The sequence below is a fragment of the Toxotes jaculatrix genome, chromosome 18, assembly GCF_017976425.1.
Source record: "Toxotes jaculatrix isolate fToxJac2 chromosome 18, fToxJac2.pri, whole genome shotgun sequence".
NCBI classification, from domain to species: domain Eukaryota; kingdom Metazoa; phylum Chordata; class Actinopteri; family Toxotidae; genus Toxotes; species Toxotes jaculatrix.
This window is the reverse complement of record NC_054411.1, coordinates 14930973-14957049: the sequence shown is the minus strand read 5'-3', so window position 1 is coordinate 14957049 and position 26077 is coordinate 14930973. Positions and strand designations below refer to the sequence as shown.

General features: G+C 41.6%; 1 protein-coding gene across 4 annotated transcripts; it reads right to left on the bottom strand.

Annotated features, from left to right (window-relative positions):
• Window positions 1-1038: 1038 nt before the first annotated feature.
• usp7 (ubiquitin specific peptidase 7 (herpes virus-associated)) lies at window positions 1039-25512 on the bottom strand. 4 transcript variants are annotated; one of them, XM_041062625.1, is made up of 31 exons: window positions 25044-25512; window positions 20738-20842; window positions 20251-20449; window positions 18800-18938; window positions 18358-18446; window positions 18115-18223; window positions 17682-17812; window positions 17134-17188; window positions 16969-17049; window positions 16564-16654; window positions 16362-16444; window positions 15737-15846; window positions 14473-14650; window positions 13045-13189; window positions 12686-12816; window positions 11355-11489; window positions 10387-10488; window positions 9704-9809; window positions 9053-9145; window positions 8817-8884; window positions 8439-8539; window positions 7609-7762; window positions 7340-7407; window positions 6627-6735; window positions 5605-5682; window positions 5325-5425; window positions 4300-4399; window positions 3662-3781; window positions 3468-3539; window positions 3185-3275; window positions 1039-2203 (listed from the first exon to the last, which is right to left on the bottom strand). In XM_041062625.1, exons 1-31 carry the CDS (start codon window positions 25135-25137, stop codon window positions 2097-2099), a joined length of 3345 nt encoding a protein of 1114 aa, XP_040918559.1. In that variant the 5' UTR covers window positions 25138-25512; the 3' UTR covers window positions 1039-2096. The 4 variants fall into 4 exon arrangements, with proteins under 4 accessions (XP_040918559.1, XP_040918555.1, XP_040918556.1 ...); XM_041062621.1 differs by having other exon boundaries at window positions 6627-6729; window positions 25044-25287; XM_041062622.1 differs by having other exon boundaries at window positions 14494-14650; window positions 25044-25287.
• Window positions 25513-26077: the final 565 nt, after the last annotated feature.

The following is a 26077-nucleotide window of genomic DNA, read 5'->3' as shown; positions in this document are numbered from 1 at the left end:
TGCTGGCTGCAACCTTGAATTTAACATACAGACACAAGAGTGGTATCAATCTTATCATCCAACTCTCTGAGAAAGTGCATTTCCCAAAATGTTAAATTATTCCTTTAACAGAATTTCGTCCCAGTCAAACACTGGCATGGACAAGCCGCAGAATAATGTTTTTGTTTTTATAGAAAATTTTATTCAACATACATTTTCCAGCAAAAAGGCAATATACAGGAATAGTTGTCGTACACTGCTGCTACACTGAGGATTTTAAACTGGAAAAGATCAAATTAAGGTGTGATTCTGCAGGTCATCTTTGTACTGCACTTTTTAACAAGACAAAACCAATGCAGTTAGTTTTGAAAAGAAAAAAAATCCAAATGTAACAGAAAAAAATCGTCAATGGTACATCAGGAACGCAAAATAAAGAAAAAAAAACCTACACACAAGAAATATGAACACCTGGCTCCTTCTGTACCCAACAACAAAGGCGTGTGTTTCTCTTAAATTTTACACGTTCATATTTTTAAATATACAATTCTTAAATGTTGTCTTTACAGAGCCAGCTATGCACTATTAGGGGAGCATTCCATCTGTGCTTTAAAAGAAACAAAAAAAGAAAAACAAAAGAAAAATAAATTCATAGGGCTTAAAGTGTTTCTTACAATGCTGGTTTTGTCTCTACACAATCCTCAAACCTGTGGGCTCTAAGTGTCTGCAGCTCCCTACCAAAGCACAGCGCAGTTACCGCTCCCAACCACCTGGAGGCGACAGTTTCAACCAAGAGAGAAGATGGGAGGGAGAAGACGAAGCTTGCATGTGTGTTTGTGTTCAGAGGAGGAATGACTGAGAAAGACATTACCCCGCCCCCAAGACAAAAGAAAATAAAGAATAAGAGAAAGTCAAGGGGGTAATGTCCATGTGTACGTGTGTGTGTTCCTTTAAAGTCACTGAACAACTCAAAACCACAACCAAAAATGTACATTTGCCAGTCCTGAGAAACCTCTGACATTAAGTGCCAACGTGCAAGATAAAATACAGACAAATTTCCTCCTTATTTTTTTTCCCGATTTATTCTTAAACAGATGCTGTGAATTTTTATTTTATTATACAAGATCTGCAGAAAGAGACAAAAAAAAATCATTTTTCCTCCAACCAAACTAAGTGAGAAAGAACTGTATGTAAACTTGGAAATACTTGTTGTTGTAGCACTAAAGGATGGGAGCAGAAAATAGAAAGAACCACATCAGGGCAACTAGTGAGCCTCAGTATGGACGCCAGATCGCAGCCATTTTTGCAAAAGGTTCTTCAGCAAAATGACCATCGGCGGCCCGCTCCCTGTTTGTTTTTTTTTGTTTTTTTTTTTAACTGTCAGTTAGTCCTCACAAACATCCTTCCATCAAACTCTCCACACAGCAGCATGATGCCTCTTCAAACAACTCTTTATTTAAAAACAACCCCCAAAAAAATCTGAAGGAAAAAAACAGCTAGTGAGTGAGATGGGAGAAAGAAAAAAACTAAGTCTAGAAGTTTGCGTACATGTGTGTATGTATATATATATGTATAAATATACATATATACACATATGTACACACTGTGTCCCACATTCTCTCCCCTCTCTGCTTATTTCGTATTAAAATCCAATTTCATTTCTGCCACTTCCAGACAGGCAACAAAAAAACAGGCAGTCAACAGGTAGAGAAGCCAGAAGAAAAAACACTGAACAGCCTCAAATGTAGAGGGAGACAATTAAAAAAAAAAAAAAAAAAATTAATAAAATAAAATAAACAACAAAATAAACAGTCAGGAGGTGGTTGGTGCAGTTTATTTTGTGGTTGATGAATAATCCGTCAGCTGCAGCAAGATCCGTATCGCTGAAGACATAGTGCCGGTGTAGAGCTGTAGAGGTGTCCAGGCAGGGTGTTAAAAGTGATGAACACACACGCACACACACACACACGCACGCACACAAGCACGCCCACACAGTCTCTCACACACAAACACACACACAGTTGGTTACAGTCTGTGGTTATGGTGTGTTAAAGTAGGTAGGGAGGAAGGCGGAGCAGGAGGAGGAGGATGAGGAGGACAAAGAGGAAGGGCGGGCTGCTTTAGTTGTGGATCTTGATTGCTTTCTCCAGGTAGGTGTAGCGACCTCTCTTTGGAGCTTTGTTGAAATGATCCAACCCTAGCCAGGGGCGCGGGTGGGACATGTTACCTGTGAGGAAGGAGATCACAGAGGTCCTTACACACTGAGCTTCCCATATGAAAATCATAATTCAGAGGCAAAAAAAAAGAAAAAAAAAAAGAAAAAGAAGTGTGACAACACAGAAAGTAACTGAAGAAGTGAAAACACATTCTCACACAAGGATATCTGCATAAAGCTGAGTCTTTCTCAACTCTACGCTGTGGTGTAGCTGGATGCTTTCTGATTCTGCTGAACTCGGCAGGAGGTGCAGGGTTGCAGAGCCAGGTCTCATTCACAAAGAACAGCAGCCATTGATGTGCCAGCTTTTTGAACATGTATGTGTGCGACCTGTTAACTATTTTTTGTAAAAACTGAGGCTTACAGACTAAAGGGACCAGGGACAGAGTTTCCCAAAGTGCTTAAGAAATCTGAATGATACTTCAACAGGAACCATCATGACTGAAGTAGCTATGGCTGTGTGAAGGCAAACCATCATTAAAGGCATCTTCAATAACACTTTAATCTTTGTCAGCATTCATTAGCACTATATAAACACTTAACAGCTTATATGATATGATGATGGAGTTGTAAGCAGGTGTATTTACCATGTGTTACTGAGTCTCCATCAGGCCACATTCAAGCTGTGATAAGTATCTTTCTTCAAAAAGTATCTAAAGCATCTACTGGGAATGTGCTCTTGCATAAATGTGACTGGCCACTGCAGTGCAGAGCTGGATGACGATGCACTGTACTGTGGTTGAAAAGTTGAATAAAAGGAAACATTTTTTGGCTTAAGGCTCCAACATTTGTTTCCCCCAGAGCATTCTGCAATTACAGTGGTCTCATTTAAATGAGTGGCCTCCTGGGACTGTCCTTCTGGTGCATTTGCACATGTTTGTTTCATTTACGGAGCTTGGTTATAGCTTGTCGCACTTGTAAAGTTACTACCATCAGTGCAGTAACAGTCACAGTATTACCAAAGCTCCCAGGAGCAGCAGAAGCAGGACATACCTGGCTGTGGTTCAAAGTCCTTCAGGTTGACCTCGTACTCATCTTCAGTGATGTACTGATGCCGCCCCATCATCACAATCGCAAACTTGAACTGAGAACGAACAAACGCACAGACACACACACACACACGTTACCTTACAGCCATCATGGTGACATTTAATGAAAACACATATCAGTTATATCGTCCAGTAAACATAAAGTTAAATATCCAACGGAAAACATTTAAAATACACTCAGTACATGTCATGCTCCCTGGTTGTGTGAGCAAACCATGATGTTGCACCTTCTCAAATTCTTTCTCCTGGATGTCCAGCATGGTCTGGATCCTCCTCATCACCTCCCGAAAGGACTCACCCTGTGGAGTGAGGGATGGAAGGCAGGAAGCAGACAGCGAGAGTGAAGTTGGGCAGCTGAGTAATACACGACGTTTACAAGAAATTCTATATCACATGAGTAAACACATACACATTCACACACCTGTCTGATTTTGAGCAAGAAGGGGATCCCAAAGGTCCCAAAGACTTCCTTGTGGAAGTGAGCGACAGGGATTAGCATTTCACTGTCCTTGTCCAAGTCCACCTGGTCCAAAGGAATCTCCTGAGCGAGGCAAGGAAATTTGATGGAGGGATTTAGTCAAGTCAGCAATTTACTTCGCAGCAAATTACTGGGGGAAAATTAACAAGTGTGTGTTCAGCTCAAAATCAATCTGCCACTTTACGGAGCAATTTCACTAAATTGTGTATTTGCTGAGCTCCAGAGTACAAAGCAGCACCTGTGAAAGGCCGTGCTGCGGTGATGCAGAAGTCTAATACTCAGGGTGTGGTCACTACAACTAGACATTACTGTTAGGTATACTTAAAGGTGCAACAGACTTGGAACATTCAGCCAGAGGTGGCCAGTGCTGTTTAAGCTCATCTTTAATACATGAATCATATCATTTTGAGGAAGCTAAACTCTGGCAAATAGCGGCTGCAGAGGTGGCTGGCTGTGTAGATAAATTTATCAGTGTCAGGCTGATGATCGTTAAGTGGAGGAGTGACTTAAGGGGAAAAATAAAACTAGAAGAGAAACTAAAGACTATAGACACATGGGGAACGCCCCACATAAACACTTACCTCTATTCTGAAGGTGCGGCTGGCAGCCGGAGATAAACATTCTAGCAGCTCGTCCTCCTGGTGAACCCCAATGATTTTATAGCTTACTATCTCTAACAGCCTGTGGAGGGGCAGGCGGGGGCGGGGACACAGAGAGAGGGAGGATTAACACTCTACAGTAGCTTTGCAAAGACAAAGTGATTTGTAAAGCATTAGAAAAAGAAAATCACATTAAACGTGCGATAACACACAAATTAGTGATCAAAATTAATAACAGGAGGCAGACCTAAAAATCCCAGTGCTGCTAAAGATAGCAGGTTTATAAAAATGAGATGAGGCGGTACACTTCTGAGGATGTGAGGGAGGTAAAAGCCTGGTGTAAAGTACTCACACTTTCAGTTCAAACTGTGAGCTGAACCTTGGACTGACAGTGAGTTTCAGGGTGGAGGCTGGTAATTAAAACGACAAGGAGAGAGTGACTTACACTCTCTGCCTTGCTCACCAGCCCTAGTGCCAGGTTCCCACTGCTTTACTCCATCTGTTTGCAAACCGCCATTTTATTTTCAGTCGTATATGAGTACTATAATGCTATCAGAAATGTCTCACAAATTTATATATGACTGAGCAGTAATACTTGGAATGTTTTCTTTGGAGAAGAACTACAATTACTTTTGCTTTAAATTAGCTTTCTTAACATGCGCCATCGCTGTGCTGAGTCTGCATAAGGTAGGATGCCTGCAGTAAAGCTCAACAACTGATCCTCAGTGAAACGTTTTGTGACAGTAAGTTTTTTTTCCAACAAAAACTGTGGCTCAGAGTGGAGCGGATGAGAAAGTCGAGTCTGATGAGGAGTCAGACTTCCTGTCTGATGGAGCTCAGTGGTGATGACTGGAGAAAAAACTGGTGATGATCACTGTGAGGTTCAACCCCTTGACAAGCATTTTATTTCTGCATTTAACTTCCCAGCCATATTTCAGCCAAATACACTGAAACACATGAGACTGAAATAATAACACACACACACACACACACTCCAAGGTGGATACCTGAGCTTCTCAGAGCCTTTTTCAGAGAGCTCCACTGCCTTTTTACATTCTTCCAAAAGGTCCCGCACACAGCCATGTTTATCAGGGTAGAGGGTGATCTCCTGCAACAAGACACACATGCACATTTCATGTCTCTGCAGAAATCGTATACAACATACAACTTAGTATGTCCATTCCATCTTCCTATGAGGAGATGTGAGAAAAAAAATGTGTGAGAGACTGTCACGCATCGCTTAGCTGCGTGACAGTCTCTCACACATTGTGTGTGTCAGTGTGTTACCTCCTCTCTGAACTGGCTGTTGAGCCATATGGATTTAAAACTCCTCCTGTTCTCAAAGTCTGTTATCTTCATCTTTAACTGTGGACAAATAAAAGAGAGAGAAAGAGAAAAAAGGTTTCAGTGTTGCTTCAGAAAGCTGTTGAGTTTTAATCCTGAAGATTGTATAACAAGGGACGTTGGTGACATCCTGTGGTCACACTGAATGAAGTCAGTGGGATTCACTGTGCTGTGTGCGCAACACACAATAGAGCCTTTTTACAGTGTGGGTAAGAAAATCTTTCGAATTTTCACTTATCTGCACAGACATAAACAAGTGCCGTCACTACCAGTGGGGCTGAACGTACCAACTTCTTTTTTATTAGAATAATACAGTGACGGAGAATGATGAATGCAAAGCTTATCTTTTCCTAAAGTAGCTTTGGCTTTGTCAGCCCAGCTAGGAGCATCTACTACAAACTAAACGACATCATAACAAGCAGCTGGCCTGGCAGGAGAACACACCTCCCTGCAGGACTATCTACACATTCAGTGTTAGAAATCAACTGGCTCTCCATATTGAGTATGGTTTACTGTATAGAAAGAGTGGAACTGTTTGTGTGTTAAACTGTCAGGAATACAGAAAGCATAAAAAGCAGAACGCAGAAAAAATTGTTGTACATTATCTTTCAGATCTCTTTCTATCATAAGACTGAAAATCATTGTAGGGAAAAAAAAAGCACAAGAGAAAATATTGACGAAAGATTCAAGGGTGAGGCAAGAATAACAAGGACGAAGACAGAAAAGACTGAACAGATCCAAAGACAAACAAAGACCAAATGAAATAGAGGTGATGAGCATCAGGAGAAAGAGTGAAAAACAATAAATTAAGAAAGAAGAATACAGTTGCTGCTTCAAACTTTAAAGCGACCTTTTTCTAGGTAAACAGTAGCAGCCAAACTATACTTCCAAAATGCAGGCATATGGGGGAAAAACACTACAGATAAAAAATCCCAGAGGGCCCAGAGCTAGCAAACCTTTCGTACCTGCTGGTAGTAGAGTTTCTTGGGCTGTCGAGGCTTGAAGAATTGCAGCAGGTCCCGCAGCGTTCCCTCATAGTTGTGTCTGAGAGGATTCCCTGGACCGTCCCTGTACCTGGCCACCACACCACCAGGCAGGGGGGGAGGACAACGAAGGGGAGGAAAGAAGGATGACAGGAGAAGAGAAACAGAAAGTGGAAAAGAAGAAGAGAAGGAGCAAAAAAAAGGAAGTGCAAAAAAAAAAAAGGAAAGAGGGAGAGAGAAATGAGGAAGAAAATCCGGAGAGGTGCAGAGGGAGAACAGAGGAGAGGGAGAGAGAGGAAGACAGGAGGGAGCCATAGTGGGAGGAGTAAGAGGAAAACAACAAAGAAAGGTGGGGGGGACAGGTTACGCAACATTTCTACTAACAACTGCAAGTAATCAATTCAAAGACCAACATGATACAAGTTGTTACTGCTACTTTATATGCAAATTTCCTAAATTTCATAACATGACATACTGTGAGCAGAACAGCTGAAAAAGTATTATGTGTTATCAGTGTTATTACATTCACACAGTATGCACAGCATGTGTGGGTCTTTGTTTAAATGAAAAACACAAGCTGCTCTTTGAGTGAATATCTGACAAGCAATGGTGTGAAATTTGTGAAACTATACATTTTATTAAGATATCAGATAATCGTCTGTTATCTGTGAGTGTGGATGAGACAAGCCCCCTACCCCTGTGACTTGAAGAACTGCAGCAGCATGGGATCTGTGTTCAACCTCTGCGCTACTGTCTTGGCCACCTGACAAACAGACAACACAAACATTAGAAACGGCGGATCAACACTAGCCTGTCAGATTTCAGCTGTCAGTTCACACGAAGGCCAACAGGGAGATCACAAGGAAAGAACAAAAACATGGATATTATTGCTGTTAATACCCCTATTACTACTTATTACCCCTAAATTTCAAGCATTCACTGAGAGTACCTGTATGAACCGTACCTGAAAATAGTTCATGCGGTTAGAGAGTGTGACCACGAAGCCAGGGTCATTGTGGATGGTCTTGTCACAGAAAATGACGTCCACCCGGTGGTAGAGATCCCGGAAATAGTCCTTGGCCGTAGGCAGCTCGCTGCTGTCGTTCTCTGGGTCGTCCCTGCGTGATAAATGGATAAATTGAGGTACAGCATGTGGAGTGTTGACAGGAGGAGGCAGAAAAGACAATGGGAGGGAAGAGTACACACAGATCATTAAAGGATAGTTAGCAAGAGGGAGGTAAGGAGGACAGAAAGAACAGGACAGGAAGAACAGGGCAGATTGGAACAAAGACAAGAACAAGTTATGAAGCTATAGACGGTTAGAGGAAGCAAAAGAGGCACTGAAGTGGCATAGACATTCAAATTCATCTTCAACCTTTCTGACGTCTGACAAAGATCTTCCTCTAAATGCACCCACACCCACACGCACACACACCTCCTAATCCCTCCTCATCTCCTTCCATCAAACATAACAAAATGTCCAGAGACATGTAACCCATCTGTCTCTCTTTCTGTTGTGTTACTGAGACAAAATATAACAGATACCATGGAAAACATAAAGTTGATATGAATTTGGCTATACTGTTTGACCTGCTATGAAATGCGTTAACCTGAGCAGCTGTTAAAGTTGGAAATGTCACTGAGATTATGAGACTATGTTGGAGCTAAAGAGCTCTCGAACATGGCCCATATTTCTTTGATCCTACCAAATTTCTTCCCAAAATTCAAAGTATACAGTGATATAAATTAGCTGACACTGCTCAGACTTTAACACACGCAGACAGAGAGTCTTACTTCTGGAAGACAATGATGTCCCCGTCCATGAGCTCATCCAGGGCCTTGTCCAGAGAGACATCATAGTCCTGTATCCGCTCTGTTAGATTGGGCTTTACTTCCTGTAACACACAAAGCATCGTGGGAAATGTAGTCAAAGTCTTGTAAGTCCAGAGAGTTCAGTTAAAGAAACTTGAACATGCAAAACAGGGGAGTGTGAGAAAAAGAGAGATGCTGCATATAACAGTGTGAAAGTGTGCACAAGAGTTTGAGATAAAGCTTGTGTCAGACAGAAGAGCCTGGGAACGCAAGAGTGTGAGGGAGTGAGTGAAGAGTTAAGACGAGTGAGAAAAAGACAGAGGAATGTGACAGTAAGTGAGTGCTACATAAATAGATCACCTCATAGAGGATAAGGCTAGTTTCCTGCTGAAACCCTGCTCTCTCACACATGACTGGCAGCAGGTCTCCTGGTTACATGGACAAAAGAGAAACAGAGACATGATTTAATCCTTGCGTTTAAAGCACTTTACTGCAGACAGAGAACACATAAGGTTTATAATGTTCAAACTCAAACTTATGTTATCTCGTGACAGTGTGTTCAGCTTAAAACAGACTTGAACGTTGCTACTACTTACTTATTTTGCAGGATATAGGTGTGTAGATATGTCCACAATAATTTAAGCTTCTGGTTTTGGGGTCATACATCTTCAAGAACAACATGACATCATCTAAAAAAAAAAAAGAGGGGGAGACAAAGTCACCAAAGATACAACAGGTCTCCTGAAGAAGCAACTGCTTAACAAGAAACATTCAGACATAAAACTCAGTCCTAACAAGGACATTCTTGTTGCAGAGGCATGTGTGAGACAACATGTCATAGAAGTATCTTAAATAACCACAACTAGTGTTAAAAGAATTAAAATACTAAACACACAAACATAAGTTCTTCACTTACACAAAACCTACATACCCTAATACAGTTGTTAGTGTTTCCTTCAATGTGAACAGTGATCATAACCTGTGAAGCAACATTTCTAGTATTTCAAGTTGCAATGTGCCTGTGTCAACACAGACTGAATGCAAAGTCAGATTGACACAGAAAAACTAATTAGAGGAGGAATAATTTGGAGGTTATTTTCTAATGCCGTTAGCTTAAGCTAAACAGTGAGACACCCAACGAACAAGCTCTCTAAATCACATGATATTAACAGAGTAAAGTAACAGAGTGCATGAAACGCTACAGGAGCAGACACTTAGTATGATGAGGGTTGAGATCTGGGACTTACGGTCTTTGTCAAACTTGGGTAACGTGGCCCCGCTGGCCGCCATCTCTGGGTCCACTGTCTCCAGAAATATTGTCCAGGGGTTCTCATTGTCACTCAAGTCGATCATCTGAAATAGAGACAAGCAAAAATATTAAGAAAAAAACAAAAAAAACAATTTCATTTTCTAATGTCACTGACTACCTTGAATAAGTGATAAAAAGCTGATTAGTATATACACGCGTACACATATACTCATGTTGCAAAGCACATGTACACTAAGGGGTGGCTCCAAAACTGTGAAATGACAGATCAGATATCGGCCATTTTCCTCACAGCTGATGCATTTCAAAAGGGGTAAATGACTGACTGCTGTCTGAGGATTCACCTCAGAAAACAACTTAACTTTAATCACAATTTTTAAACAACAATAAGCTCTTCCATTTCAGTTGACTACCCTGCTTATTACTTGTTCTCTTTTCACCTTTCATTCACAAAAAGGGTGTGAAAACACTTAACTGCAAAATAAAGAGACAAACTGAAACTCTACAAATCATTTTAACATCCCCATTTAACATCAGGAGGTAGAACCTATATCTGCACTAGGCTCGGTGTGAGGCAGCAGACAAGAGTATTTATTAAAATGTTGGCAAACCTGTATGTTTACCACAAACAAACAAACCAGTGTTCCAGACAGAAACCCTTACCGACTTGTTGCAGTCAGCCTCGTAGTCGAGCATGGCAGGCCGCTTAGTTCCATTGCTCCGGGCTTGCATGGGCCACAGCCTCATCTGGTCCTGTGGGAAACCCTGCAGCACATCAATGTGTGAGTTTCTGCCCAACAGTTTAAATTCTCATGTTTATTTTGCCCTTATAAAAAGCTCAACAGAAAAGCCAAGAATGACTTAATCCCACAAAACGTAGAGGCAACAGGGATGGGAGAAAAACAAATCAAGCAGAAAATGAGAAAAGGGTGTGAAAGAAGTTTACAAGAGAGGAGGTAACACAGGCAAGCAGTGTCATGGCAGGGCTCCAAACTACAACCATTTAAATACATTTTGTGACCATTTCAGACTAAATTTTCTATTCTATTCTATTCTTTCCAGTCATAATAACATACTGTTATCAACTGTCAATCAGTGGAAGGGAGAGAGAATGAATGTGAACATGAATGTGCATGTATTTGTTCTCTACACTGGCAACTGGCTGCTTGCACACGGCAGGCAAACAGGTAAATCAACAAGCCTCTGCTTCAGATAGAGGCTTGTGTTGTTGAGACTCAATGTAAAGCTTATGGGCAGAGATAGGGCAGAGGTTTCCTTTGGGATGAATACAGTTCAATCATAGATACATTAGTTCCTTCAAAGACTGGCAACACATTAAGTTTAATGAGCTATCTGAAAGGGCACGCCATAAATGCAAGAGCAGAGAGTCGGGTTGGGATTCAATAACACTTTATCAAATCTGAATCCCATTTCATATAAGCTTATTCAATCTGAACTCTTCCTAAAAAGTATCCTTGTCAACAATTTAAAGCACCAAAAGTGAGACATGATGTTTTTCAGTGAAGTCAAAGTGACTGTAGTTCAACTTAGCTAGCTTGAAGCCCTCTGTGCAAACCCACACACATATTCAACACTATTTTTTCCCCCACACAAACTCTTGAGTCCCTCACCATGGTCTGGGAGAGGTTCTGGACAAACTCTTGGAGCGTGGAGCTCTTCAGGACCTTGAAGACTGTGTACTTCACTTTTTCCTCGTCATACATGTCGTTGCCCTGATGACCACAGAACTGGTCCTCTGTCACCATCTGCCATGAGAGGGAAAGGGGACAGGAAGAACACAGCCTTAATGACTGACAGTAAAACAACATGAAGAAAGAGAAGCAAAAGACTGAGGGATTTGCCCAAACTGCAGTTAAGTGTATATTCTTCTTCTCTCTAACCATATAACTGTTACTTCTTTTAATTTAGAATCATACCCATTTAAAACTTCAAGAAAAATCTTGATGCAGACACAGTTTTAATCAAATAGTATGGCAGCAGTCAGTTAGTGACCGACTGTGCACAATAGCCTTTTAGATTTTGTCTTAGTGACACATTTTGTCATACACAAATCAACAACTACAGAGGGCACTTTTTTCTAGAACAGAGTCCCACTGCTGAGATCAGTTCAAACAAATGAGAAACAAAGTCAAACCCACAGGAATAAAGGCAAAAGGCATACTGAAAGTTATCACTTATCCTCTGTGAGACATTTCTTTCTTCCATCTATTACCTGAGAAAAGCAATGAGATTAATTGGCCCTATGTGTTGACTATACAAATAATAAAGTCGGGGCAGCTGACATCTTTGAACAGGATAAACCTCTCTCATTTTTTAACAAACCCATTCCTCATTATCACTTGTTGCTCTTCTTGCCATCTAAACCACATGGTGACCATTGCTCAGCTAGAGTGAGAGCATTATTTCCTCCTGCTGACAGTTCACTCTAAATATGTGAGCGAATATGAAAGTATGTCACAATAACAACCACAGCTCTACCACTGTGCAGTCTAAACATAATATACATATTTGACCGCTATTTTGGATGCAAGTATTTTCACATAAAAGACATTTAAAGCTGCATACCTTGCACAGCTTAATCTTGCATCAAACATTTTGTAGCATGTTGGTTGTACCCAAGGCAACGTCTATTGTATGAAGTCCCATCGCATTTCAAAATCTTAATGAGCACTATTTCATTCACATCACAGTATGTCCTCTGCCAGAGCTCCACTGGGCTGGATTTGGTGTGTTGACACTCTGTATTACAGCTATTTAACTTTCCTATCTGTAAAGCACAGCAACATAACAACAGGGAAGCTTCACTTTCTTACTTTAATTTCCAATCTGTTAAAATTCAATAAAGCCAAAATGGCAGATATGTTTCTCATGCTGACTATTCTGCAAGAAGCAACTCACACCAGCACATTTCTAAAATGAAACAGCCGCCTGGCTTCCCTACCTGGATCTGCATGTAGAGGTGAGCCTCTTGGCGCTCCTTCCTCTTCTGTGCCTCCACCCTTTTCTCCTCCTGCAGACGCTCCACCAGCTGCTGGGGAATGTCCACGTCAGTCATTGGCTGGAGCACCTCGCCTATGATACAGGGAGACGTGCAAGTGAGAATTACAGGGTGGACAGGGTGCAATGCAGTAACATTTGTGTTTACTACAGCCACTACGACAGTAAACTAAAGCAGTCATTGTGAAGAACTCAGTCACTAAATGACAAAGTGGAAACAGAACTGAGGTTATCCCCACATCCCTCTTATCAGACACTACTATTATTAGAGAGAAAGAAAGAAAGAAGGAAGATGTTACTTACTGAGCTTGGACTCACGGATGTAGACCAACATGTACGCGTTGGTGCAGTGGCGCACTGAGAGGTCATCATCGTGTCCACCATAGTTGTGTTCTATGGCCTCCTCCTTAGTGCACCGCGACACCACGTCATCGTCGAACTTGCACCACTGCAGAGAGAGAAAGAACGATGCAGGGGGAAGGTGGAAGGTGTGAAAGGAGGATGGGTGGAAGATAAGGAAAAGAGGGGAGAATGGGGGCAAGAGTAGGGCAGGAAGGGAAAAAGAAAACCAGAGTGCACTTAAGACAACCATTTATGTCAAGTCATCTTGACATGATTTCAATCAGCCCCAGCATGCACATTAATAATGCTAAAAAAAAACATTTTAACATTTATTTCCCCAATCAGCTCAAGTTTTAATATCTATAATCTTCCTGTCTTCCTCTGGTTTAAAGGAACAATTAATGCAGGGGTGCTCAACTGGTTACCCTTGTCTATGAATAACACGACAATGCACTAACGTGTGTGAGTCAAGAATTTAATAGGTGAGTGGGAGTGGCCGTGGCCATTGGTGAGTGGGTGTGTAAGTAGGGTTTTTAGACATGCTACACCTCCACATTTGTGCATTTAACATTGAGTGTGAAAAGACCGACAGCACAGGGCCTGAACTCTGCGGCTGAAATGATGTTGTGCGTTTACAGTCAGTTGTCAGTTGTGTTCCATTCCTGACAGGAATTTTTTTTTTCTTTTTTTGTGAAGCATTTGCTCTGTGAATGTGAGTGGATAGCTCAGCAAACACTTCACCTGGTTTTTAACATGTCTGTGTATTTTTGGAATAACTTATCACAAAAGAACTGGCAGGCACTTATTCTGTATCACTGCCGAAGCATCTCTCTCGTTTCTCTCCATCCAGCCTTTTAATACAATGTTCTATGGGCATAATTACATGCAAATAATTATATACAGCAGCAGCTAGACATTATTTTTTTAAATTGATTGTTTCTGCATATCCACAGTTTTAGCTGTTACCTCTCAAACATCCTAACTCATATAATTGTGATAATCATAATAATTATCCCTCATTTCATGCTTTTATATTATTAAATTGTATTTCTTTTACATGGACCTGATATTACAATCATTTTAGAAAGACTAATTTTAGCAGCTTTTTGTTTGAAATGCCAGCTTTCTAGTAGACTGGTGTAGAAGTCAACCATATGAAATGACTGTACTCATGATGATGGAGATGTCACATCTAAAAAAGTTGAGCACCCGTGTCTTAGTTCATCCCAAGTAAAGACAAAAACTGACACTGCACTTAGGTCCAATGCTTTTCAGAATTATAGCTAGTAATGCACAAACCCCAACTCGTATAAATCCCATCAACCCCAGCAAAACCCACACCCACAGAATTTTTGGTGAAAGGTGTATAAATAAAAAAATTGTTCTCACTATTGGTTCCTTGACACTCACTTTGCCGTCTCCTTTGGGGTTAAGATAGACGACGTAGTGACCGCCGTGGTTGTCCCCGCTGTGCACCAGCACTGCGTGCAGGATGTAGTTGGCTGGGTCCTTGGAGTCTGGCTTCTGAAGGAACTCATCCAGAGGTAACTGATCTGGAAACTCAAACCTAGTGAGGAGAGGATGATGGACAGGCAGAATAAACAGAGGATCGAAAAGATAAAGTTAAAATATTAACACAATAAACAACAAATATAGACAAGATAAAGTATGAGTGTAGACTCAGTCATGATGCAAGTTCACCTGCCATTCCATATTCACACATACCGGGTGTGTGCGTGTGTACAAATAGAAAGCTCTAAGGGGTCCAGGTGCCTGTGACGGCGTCACAAGGATGACTCAGGGCTTGTGAGAGACGCCACAGAGGAAAATGACCTATTCTGGATGGCTGCGTGTGTGTTCCGAAAGTGTCCCATTATCCTGATGTCTTGTTAAAACACCATTAGCTCCCACAAAGCATGATATGGCCTACAGGAAATCCTCAGTGACTCGCTTTCTCAAGAGTCTTAATGCAGAAGATCAGGGCATGCTGCTTAGACAGTGAAGACTCAAGTACTGTTTCTGAAAATAGACTGCTCCTTTAACCTACGTTAATATGGACCAGACCTTCTCTAAAATTAAGTCTGAGAACCAGCCACTGACACACGGTGTGTGTGTGTGTGTGTGACGGGGATAGATCTACTTTAAGCAGGGCTTTCTATGTACATGTTTGCTCAATTGAACGCCTCCACCAACCAGTCAAATGGCAGTTCCCATCCATGTCTGGTCCAGACTCATAATATATGTAGTAAAGACTTGGAAGGAAATTAATAAAAAGCATTAAGTGTATTTGAAGAACATTATGATGTCACCAAAATGTAATCAGTGCATCCTTGAGTCCAAGTAGACGTTTGTGCCAGATGTAATGAAATTCTCTCCAGGCGTCCCTGATGTATTGTATTCACAAGATGTGATGTACGTAAGGTCACAGTGACCTTTGACCAGCAAAATCTAATCAGTTCATCCTTGAGTCCAAGTGAACATTTGCGCCAAATTTGAAGAAAAACTCCCCCAAGACATTCCTGAGATACCGCGTTCACCAGAATGGGACGGACAACCTGAAAAAGTCATGCCTCCAGCCATGGCTGTCGGGCAGAGGCACAATAAAAAGGATGAACATGTGGTGACAATGTGAGCGTGAGGCCTGGTGCGTTACCTGTCATTAATCTTGATGTTTTGGTCGGTCTGTGGGTCATACATGAACCTCATCAGCTGCAGATGAAGGATTGGAGGAAAAGTAAGGAACTTCACTCCTTTTTCTGCTTCCTGCAGTGCAAATATAAACATGTCAGGCATCTGGTCAAGACATCTCATTGATACTCATTCTGCGACCACAAATGCTTCCAGCTTTAATTAACTTATTTTAACCTGCCTTAGACACAATTTTTGAACCTTACAATCCACTCTATCCAGGTATTTCTCTTTTATTATTGCATCTGCTTGTGCTCCATCTTAACACTGAGGTAGCACATCTATTTAGCTTGGAGAAAAAACTGGAATGGAGACACTAAGTAAAATCAGATTAGAAACCTTTTCAAACTTTTTGATTATTTGAACACCCCAAATCCGTGCATGACTGGAACTATAAGGTCCATACCAATCTGAGTCATTTTCTTTACTGGATAATGACAGGTTTGATGAAAAATGTTCGGTTTAAATGAGTTTATATCCCAAATTCACATATAGCAAATTAAAATGCATAAAACTAAATGTAAGTAAACTAAAATAAAACTGGAGCAAACGGCATAAATAATTTAGATCCAGCCAGAGTGATGTCTCACCTGCAGTCCATGCTCTCCTGCGTCATATTTGTTGTCTCCATCTAACTGTTCAGTTGCAACATAATCTTTAAATGACTCGAAGACTGGAAATAAGCAGAGAGCATGGATGAGATCATGGTAACAACAGTAGTGCTAATGGTAGGAGAAGCATTATTGTGGCCTTGTTTGAGTAAAGCGGTGGTGTTTCAATGTTGCTACTTACTGTTCTTCTTTCCTTTTATGCTAAGCTGGATGTCGTAGTAGTCCTCTATCCGCTCTGACCGATAGTCCACATGCTTACACTGGATATATGACTGCGAAGTGGGAACACACAGACACACACGTCAGGCTATTATTCAACTAGTGAGTCACAAACATTATTTCTAAGAGGGTCACTTCTTGATTTAACCTTCTCCTATTCTTACACTGACCTTATCCCAGGCTACATCCTGTGTTAAATTAGACCACTTCACTGCACTGACATTACTATTCAAAATAAAACCTTCAACAAATAAACCTGTCTTTTTGAACAGTAACTCACTAATGTTTGTTTTTAAATAACAAATACACAAAATGTGACTGTAGCCAAGAAGGGGAAAGCGGAGGGGGGCAAGAGGAGAAAACATACCACCATCTTTCCTCTGAAGAGCTTGGGAATTGTTCCCTCAACACAAGTGCCTTTCATTTTGTTCTCCACATTGTCCAGGAGCTGGAAGACACAAATGCATATTAGTATGTCAAGTGTTCAGCAAGCATACACGCACACTTTCGGCCAAACATTATGAGAACTCACCACTCTGCACAGCTCCTGTACATCATGTTGCATGAAGCTATCTAGTGTTTCCCACCTTCACATAAGAAAAAAAAACAGTTAGATAGGATAACTGCAGATCAAGAAAAATTTGTTTAACTATTTTAAATACTAAAAAATACTAAAAAAATTTATGTGACACAGTCACATAGCGGCACCAGCAACAGCAGCTGACATCAAAGCTGCAAACCAACCATTATCAATGTAGCTAAAATGACAACTACAATTACAGGTTTGCCAGAGAGATGATGTTTCATTTATATCAAAAAATTCTAATTCTGTGTGAGCTGCAAAATCAAGATGTATGCGAATATCTTTCTGATGTTATTCAAACTGAGCAGGTATCTCACTTTCTCCCCCACATTTGATGTTTAGAGCATTTAAATGTCAACAAAAAAATACAGGGAAAAAAATTACAAGCATACCCCTTAGCCAAAAACAGTAATTACTGGTTTAACCTCTTATTCTAGCCTTTACTGTTGTCAGACAAATGAAAGCTGTCAATTCAAAAGAAAAAACATCCATCATACCCAAAGGACTTGGTGAGTTTCTTGGTGCCAACAGGTTTATCGCTGTGTTGCAGCTCATAGAAAACCCTCTGCAGTGCCAGGGGGACGCTCTTGGACGAGTCATCTCCCTCTGTGGGCATCATGTACACAGCCTGCAAAGAGAGGAATCAGAAAGATTCACACTAAGATATGTCCAGCAGGAGTTTTAGAAGGTAATGCTCACAGGAGTTACCAATTTTCTAATTGAAGAACATTGATAAACACAGAAGTACAGACTACACATGCAGGATGTGAATTTGAGAATACATTTCAATATTTTCCCTGTACACACACACTACACAATCTTTATCCAGCGCAAGCAAATGATTTCAGCCAACAGGGGAAAAATACTTTCTACACCTCATACAAACAAAATCTCAACTCAAACAATCAACACACACGGATAAAAGCATACCCGTCGTAGCTGGTTGGTGAAGAAGAGCGTTTGTAGCAGGCTATTCATGTAGCAGGTCGCTCCCTGGTTCTTTAGTCCAACATAGCCTGTGTGTTTCTTTGAGTCCCAGCTGTTTATAGGAAGAATGCTGATGTTAGGGTTATAATTCATTAAACCTAAACAGAGAAAATGCAACCTGGGACCAGAGGAGAAAACCCAGGCCGGGGGGGGGGGGGACTAGATAAAAAATTAAAAGCTACGTACGCCACTCCATGTGGGGCATCTGCCTGGACATAAACTTCAAAGGTGACTTTGTCATCATCAATGAAGCCCCTTTCTGGATCAGTCACATCCTGAAACATCAACAAAACAGTCAATATTGACAGGAATGGGTATAAAAAAAATGCACTTACTGTATATTTCTAACTTCATTTGTGACAAAGATCCCACACTCAGAAATCCAAACAGACAATGAGCAAATAGCATCATGCTGCACAAAATAAAACATATAAAACAACCCATGTCAGCACAGCCTCTTATATCCACACAATCGACAAATAAATGTAAATTAAATTTTTGCCAGTGTCCCCTACCAGCCAGTACAACCAGAAAAAAACAGATTTCTTTTGTGGTTATTGTCCCATCTCAGAAAGTTATCTGGATATTAATATTAACCACCAAGTTCTCTGTCAGTTTCTGTACTTACACTCCAGGACATGAAGTTGGAGAAACCCCAGTCATTCTCTTTGTGGAAGAACAGGTGACTGATCCTGCGGCTGAAGGACTTCTCATCATCTTTGTAGTTGATGATCTTCAGCATGGCCTGTGCGTGGCAAGACCATGACCTGAAACACCAAAAACAGGATCCAGGAATTTCTTAGTATTGTAACATAAGACATGTTTGAATAATTGTATTATTCTCTGATAATCAACCGCCCCTCCTTCAATTAAAAATGACATATATATATATATATATATCATGATGTGTGTCCTTTGATGCAGTTTAAACATTTAACATATGAAATTATTAACATAACATTTAGAACAGTGTGCAGGCTACAACACAACATTGTGTTAGTGAATTTCTGTGACCATGATTCACTGAGCCTGTAACAGATCACAAGACCAACAACCTGTGCAAAGCACTGCGCCAAGTATGCCAGTTAACACAGTACCCAATGTTATCACCAAAGAGCATAAAAGAATGTAAGGAATGACAGAATGACAAGGCTTTAATTGCTAATTTCACTGCCTTTCATGTGTCTTGGTGGTGGCTTTTACTTTAGTAGAACATCAGGCCATCACAATCACAGTCAGCGCCAAAATCAAAGTGAGGACCCAAAAACATTCGGACAAAAAAACATTGTCTCTACAAACCTATTAAAAAAAAAAAAAAAAAGATTAATCCCAAACACAAAACAACTGACTGCACAAGTATTCAATCCATTTACTAAACTAAATCATCATTGGGGCAGCCAGGTATTTTCACACATTGCATTATAAAGACACCAAGAAGCTTATGGGAGAAGAAGTAGCAGTGTTTCATGGCTAATGTAACTGATGCACCGGTGATTCACTAGTTGAGGCTTTATGAGCAGCAGAAAGACATTGCTGAAGTAACTAAAAAGGCATTTGGTCTAGTGCTTGCCAAAAGGCATTTGGGAGACTATAACACATTGGAAGATGGTTTGATGGTCTAATGAGACCACGGTTGAGCTTTCCACCAATCGTACTACATGCTGTGTTTGACATAATCCAAACACTGCAGAGAAACGCACTGTGCCCACCATGAAAAATGATGCAGCATGCACAGCACCATGCTGCAGGACGCTTAACCAGCCCTGTAGGCTTATGCAGCTGTAACAGAGAGAAATCCTGGAGGAATAATTACATGAATATTTAGGGTTTTTTTTTGTCTATACTCAAGGCACCTCAATTTGTAGAGAAAAAAGTGTCTTTCAGTGTCAAAAACAGAATTATGTCAACTGTTACACAACATTACAGAAGAAAAGTGTGAAAGTGTGAGGAGGCAATCCCTCATATGGACACCATTCTGTCTTTGTGTTACAACTTTGTCTGTGTTGTGACCATCAAAAATGGTGTTTGCTCAAATCTGTAAAAGGCCCACCAAATCCCCCGCCCCACCAAGACACCTACGTGGAGTCTGATTCTGCGTTACACTGTAAGAAGAAGCCCACGCTCTTCTGGTGTGGCCGGTCGGGATAGAAGCGTGGCATCACCATAATCTTCCATGGAAGGTTCCGGACAAAGCAGGACGGGCTGAGCACCGACTCACTCAGACGGCTGAAGCGTTCTACCACAAACCGGAAAGTTGCCTCTGACCGCCAGCTGGTGTCTGTAGAAAATTTGAAGCAAGACGGGAAAAGGGGGCAGGTCAGATGGTGAAGAGAAACAGGTCTCCTCCAGCACTAACTGCAGCATCACCTGGAGCAAACTGTCAGTGGATATCAGCTTTTTTTTACAACCTAATGTAGGACTAATAGCTCCAAAACCAACCAATCAACTGAGCCATTCACAGCTTTATGTTAATTCTGGGTCATTACTTACAATTTTGTTTACAGCACAAGCTTCCAAACAAGCAAAAGCATTTAGAATCTTGTACATTTGAGCACATCCTACTCACCATCCTCCATGTCCTCCTCTGTGTTGTTGTGTCCGTCAGCCATGGCCACGTTACCATTGATCACTGGGTTGGCTGGGATTCTTGGAGGGTCATCTGTGTCCCCAGCTATACAAAAAGAAAAACAATATGATAAGAATGTAAGGACAGAAGGGTTCTAGTATATATAGCAGGGTAGAGAGCTTTCTTCAATTGGAGGAAAACCTGGCTGAAGCCTCTGCCCTGCTAACTACCTGACTTCAGCAGGTCAGAAACACAGGATCAAAAATATTTAAATAATGTTCCAAATAGATCAATAAAATATATCATCAAGAGTTAAAAAAAAAAAGGCACACGTTCGCTGAGCAGCAGGAACAACCATTTACAACTAAAAACTGTGCCTACAACAGACAATCTGCTGGATCATTTCCTTACCAGTGTGAATCCAATTTAATTCCATACAGCGTGAATTTACAAACCAATACAGCTAAAACTATTGTTGTTATAATACTTTGGTTTGTGCAGTTTCATCCTTTGTGAGGTGAGACTATTCCTCCATTAAGTCCTAAAAGTCTTATTTTGTCTAGATATTTTGAATACATATATATTGTTTAAAGAGCAGGACAGGCTGATAATCCTGATGTTTATCATAATCATTTCATGCATACGATAGAAACAGCAACAACCAAGATCGGGCTGCTTTTTTAAGTAATTTTGCCATTACTGTCTCCATCTTTATCTCCTGCATTTTTTCAGGGAAAACCCTGCTGAGACAGCATGACAAGTCTTCTTTCCCAGTCTGCGTGTCAGAGTGAGGGCAACAGAGAGAATGTGTGTGTGTGCACAACAAAGACCATGCAACATTACAGCACGCTGGGTAATTATGGACACAATGCAGGATTAAGCTGCAAGTCATCACTCAAACAAAAACACACACGCTCAGAGGACAACAATTATCCCAGCTGAATAATGAGACAGCTCGATGCACAGTCTCATCTATCAAAACATGCTGATGACAAAATCAGAGGAGCTCTGAGTAGACCTCTAGGAGTGAGTGAAATCTGTCTGGATGCTGTGAAGATGACAACGATGCTGCAGAAACTAGACTTGAGAGTAATGACAGCACTGACATGAACACTCAGACATGTCCCCTTATGTGTTGCTGTCTCAGTCAAACTCTTACACTGTATTTCATGTGCATCTGGGTTCTTTAGTCATCCTCTAAGCTTACAGACGCAGCGGTGCCTCCAGGTAAAGTTACTGACCGAGTCCTCCAGGAGACTGACCTCGTTTCCCCAAGTGGATTACACCCTGCTAATGGAGTCTGTCAGTCAACTCCATGACAACTTCTTGTCCCGCCCTCTGTGTCAGTCTATCCTGAAACCTCTGAGAAGTACATACTAACACATCAGTCAATGAAATCTACATGAGCTGGAGTTCAATGTAGGACTCAAAATTTGACCAAAAAGCCACAAAGGCTTAATGTAGGACTGACTGTCCCTTGAACTAGGCAGGTGGCTAGAAGGTGAAAATCACAAGCATCTCAACAGACTGAGTGATTACTTATAAATGTTTTCCATTTGAGTAAGAGGGGCAAAAGAAAGTATTCTAATCTTTCCTAATCTTTTAAAATCCACAGCCTTGGACTGAAAACCGCAAATAAAAGTTTCAATCATCTGGAAAAATTTTTTACCGATGAGACAATATTAAGGTGGACAAAAAGAGAAACAACTCCAGATGTGTGTTTAACCTACAGCAACTAAGTTGTAACAGCACAGCTCATCCTGTTACAATGACTTGGCAAAAAGAGGGTGATATGACGTTTGATGCATCCGGCCGCTGTTTGAATGTTGACAGATGTTATAAACATACAATTCATTCCTAAAAAGAAAACATTAAGTACAAATATCACTAAATGAAACCATGCCTGTAAAGTTTATAAGTATGTTAGTCATAGTCCTTAATCTTGTCCGATTAGGTAAACAGGTTTTTAAAACAACAGCATATTTTGACAAGTAACACTGTGTTTGTTTTCTGTTAATTTTCTACATTTCACGAGAGCTATTAGAGGCATAAACGCTAGATCGATCATGTAACAGTGACAGCCTGGCATCCTACTCACATTGCTGTGGTAAAACAGACAAAATGACTGAGATATGTGGAGCAGATGATGGATTAACCCCACTGCAACATTATGAAACCCCATACCATAAAGGAAATGTGGCATGTGTTGCTATAAGCAGTCAAAAAAAAAAACAGTGAAGAGCTTATTGTGTGAACTTGTTTTGATTTTCCTTGTAAGGCTGAAGAGCACTGGGAGAGAACCCAAGAGGGATGAGCTTGCAACTCAAGGGTGAGGAAGTCTGGTGAGTGCACCTGCTACTAGTGAAACAAGTATTAAAATGAATGATTGAAAAATGTATATGCCATCTTGGGCTGTGTCTTCTTAATTATTTCTTTAATTAAATAAGATACTATAATGTATGCTGAGGAATAACAAGTAACAATGCGTGTGCGAACAGATGATAGAATCACTAGGACTAAATGACGCAGTGATGCTGAGGGCTCCCACAAGCCTCTACTCAATCCAAAGTTGTCATTAGAAACAAGCTCAATAAAAATACTTGTAGGACTGGTGTTCTGTGTTTTAAACGCTAACAGGGGTGGCCCTGACTCCAGTTCGGACTAACAAAAACACAGATCATTAAAAATGGCGAGCTCCATGCCGTTTGGTCTTCCATACAATGAAGCAGCAAATCCCCGCGCTGTCCCTGTGCGGGCCTGGCTTACCGCAGCGGCGACTACCGTTACTTGCCAGCACTGCCACACGTTTAATATTAAACACTAGCAAAAGTCAACATATAAACTCACAAACAACTAAGCCAGAGAACAATTTACATTAAGTGCACTAACAGTCTGTACTCGAATCGCTAAACTTGTTAAACCACAGTCAATTGAGCAAATCAAGATTGACGCATCTGCGTTAGCGTTAGCTACCTAGCAAACACTAGCTGCAGATTCATCTGCAGGCCGTTATTAGCTAACATTAGCTGGAAACACTAGTACCACTTAAGATAGAATTAAAGCTAGAGAAATAGATCACCCAGATTAAGTTGGTTATACCGTTAGACTGCCATTAGAGACAAGTGGAAATATCTAGATTACGTGAGGCAAATATTCAAGGCCTAACATTCGAGCAATAGCCAAATCGAACGTTGCAAAATACAAGCCACCATTTTGGAACGCCACACACCCCCTCCGTGAGCGTTAGCTGATCAGCTAACTAGCATGCTAGCCAGCAAATGAACGTAACGAAGTGGGCCTCGGAGCTAATTGAGTAGCTTACAATCAGTTGTCCCGCTAGCAACGTTCATTGCGTTTTACCAGCTTAAGGAACACGTAGGGTAGTAAAAAAGATAGCCGGCACTTTCCCCACAGGATGTTTCTGAAACAAATATTAACCAGTCTAATTTACCGACATCACCTTTTAGGAGCTAAACTGGCAGATTTTACCCTGTCGTTGATCGACACCGTTACTTTGAAGGCCCACATTGAATGTACAAGCCATTAGACACGATGCTAACACATATTCTAGAGGGGCTGGCTTAACGTTACGATGTCGAACGGTAATTAACGGACTTTATTTAAACGTTGATAGTTATCATGATAGCTAAGGCGCTGTTAGCTTATTTCTCTGAACTGCTAACTTGATGAGGACTGCAGGTGCCGATAACTGCCAAAATCAACCCAAAGCTCACAGTGAAGTCAACGTAGCAAGATTAATTTACCTAGTGATGGATCCATGTTAATTGCAGGACTATCAGCCACACTGTTTACAAACATTTATGTTATCAACAGTGACCCTGGAATCCCATGGCTGCATGTGGACTCTAAACGATGATGATTTGAAAAACCGCATTTGAAAACTTGTTACAGCATACGAGCGTTATCAAAATCTGAGCAGTTAATTTTGAAAAACAGTGACCGATCCGAATGAATGATTTTTGAGGCTAATTTCTAGCAGTGTGGACAAAACAGGCTCTTTTTGTTTATATACATGCAATGGGGTACCGTAAGCATACGGAAAGCAATACAAGCTTCGTTTGCTTATAACGCAAAATGAGGTCAGCTCCACACAAGTATGCTGCAACGGACGCACAATCAGCAAAAATGCAGCCGGCTATCCTAGCTAGCTTCGGGCCTTCGTGTTTACTGTAAAGTGGAGCTCAACTTGCACAAATAAACCGTCGTGCGTTCCTCGTACAGCTGTTAAATTATGACATAAAATACTGCGAAGTGTCCGTTCGCCTTTCCTGGGACCATTACTTACCTTCCATCTCCATGTCCTCTGGTTCACTGAGCTGCTGCTCGCCGGCTTTCTGTTGCTGCTGCTGCTGCTGCGTGTGGTGATGGTGGTGGTTCATGTTGGCAGCTGTTGTTGTTGTGGTTGTGGTTGTGATGCGGTGCTCCCTGTTATCTCTGTTACCCTCGATCTTGTCCAGGGTCGGCTCGGTGGGAAACCGGGTTCTGGACTGCTGGTGAGGTGTGGTAGGATGCGGAGGTGGGGTGGACAGGTCGAGCCTTGGCGGCCGGGCCTGCTCTGTTGCGACCTCGGCCTTGTCCGCTGTCAGCGCCGGGGAGTGAGGAGGGGAGGTCGGCGGGGGAGCGGGTAGAGAAACGCGGACGTATTTGCTCGCTATTCGCCCAATCTCGGCGCCTTTGGTGGGTGCGAGTCGCTGGCTGACGGCGGGGGTCGGGATGGATGGACCGAGGCTCCGAGGAGGGAGGCCCGCTGAAATTAGCTAAATCAATCCGGCTTTACCCCGGGAAATGTGGGGCAATAAGACAACCCACAGCACGACCTGCACCTTGACGAACAAATACCCTGTTTATAGCTAGCGTTAAGCTACCTGACACTGGGTAGCCAACGGGTGATATAGGTACAACAACAATGAAAACAAAGGCTCATTTGCAATAGACACACACTCAACAACTTTGCCTGCGATATCCCCAGTCCGTGTGCTCCTCCGATTGTCCCTCGTCTGGGGGAGAGCGGAGGAAAAAGCTATCCATTCAAACCAGTCTCCAATACGGAATAGCACTAATTTGGAAGTTCGCGGAGACGAGAGTTGCCACGGCCCGACATGAACCAATTCCCCAAAACCGCCCCTAAAATAATAAAGGACAAAACGCGGCACCTCGTTGCATTTCTAGCTAACCCCTTGTTTCTTGTTAGGAATGTGCCCGGTCATACAACGTTAGCTATGTAGCTCTCAACCCGCTCCTCCCGTGGTTTGTGATGTGTTGAGTCTGAGGTAAATCTCAAAATGGCGGTCGCGCTCTTCTCTGAAATGTCACATCCGC

Excerpts from the sequence above, each read along its gene's own strand:
- usp7 (XM_041062625.1), bottom strand. The coding sequence starts at position 25,137 with ATGAACCACCACCATCACCACACGCAGCAGCAGCAGCAGCAACAGAAA. Across the intron at positions 10,489-11,354 it reads AGAACCTCTCCCAGACCATG|GGTTTCCCACAGGACCAGAT; the intron begins GTGAGGGACTCA and ends GATGTGCTGCAG. Across the intron at positions 9,146-9,703 it reads ACCCAAGTTTGACAAAGACC|ATGATGTCATGTTGTTCTTG; the intron begins GTAAGTCCCAGA and ends TTTTTTTTTTAG.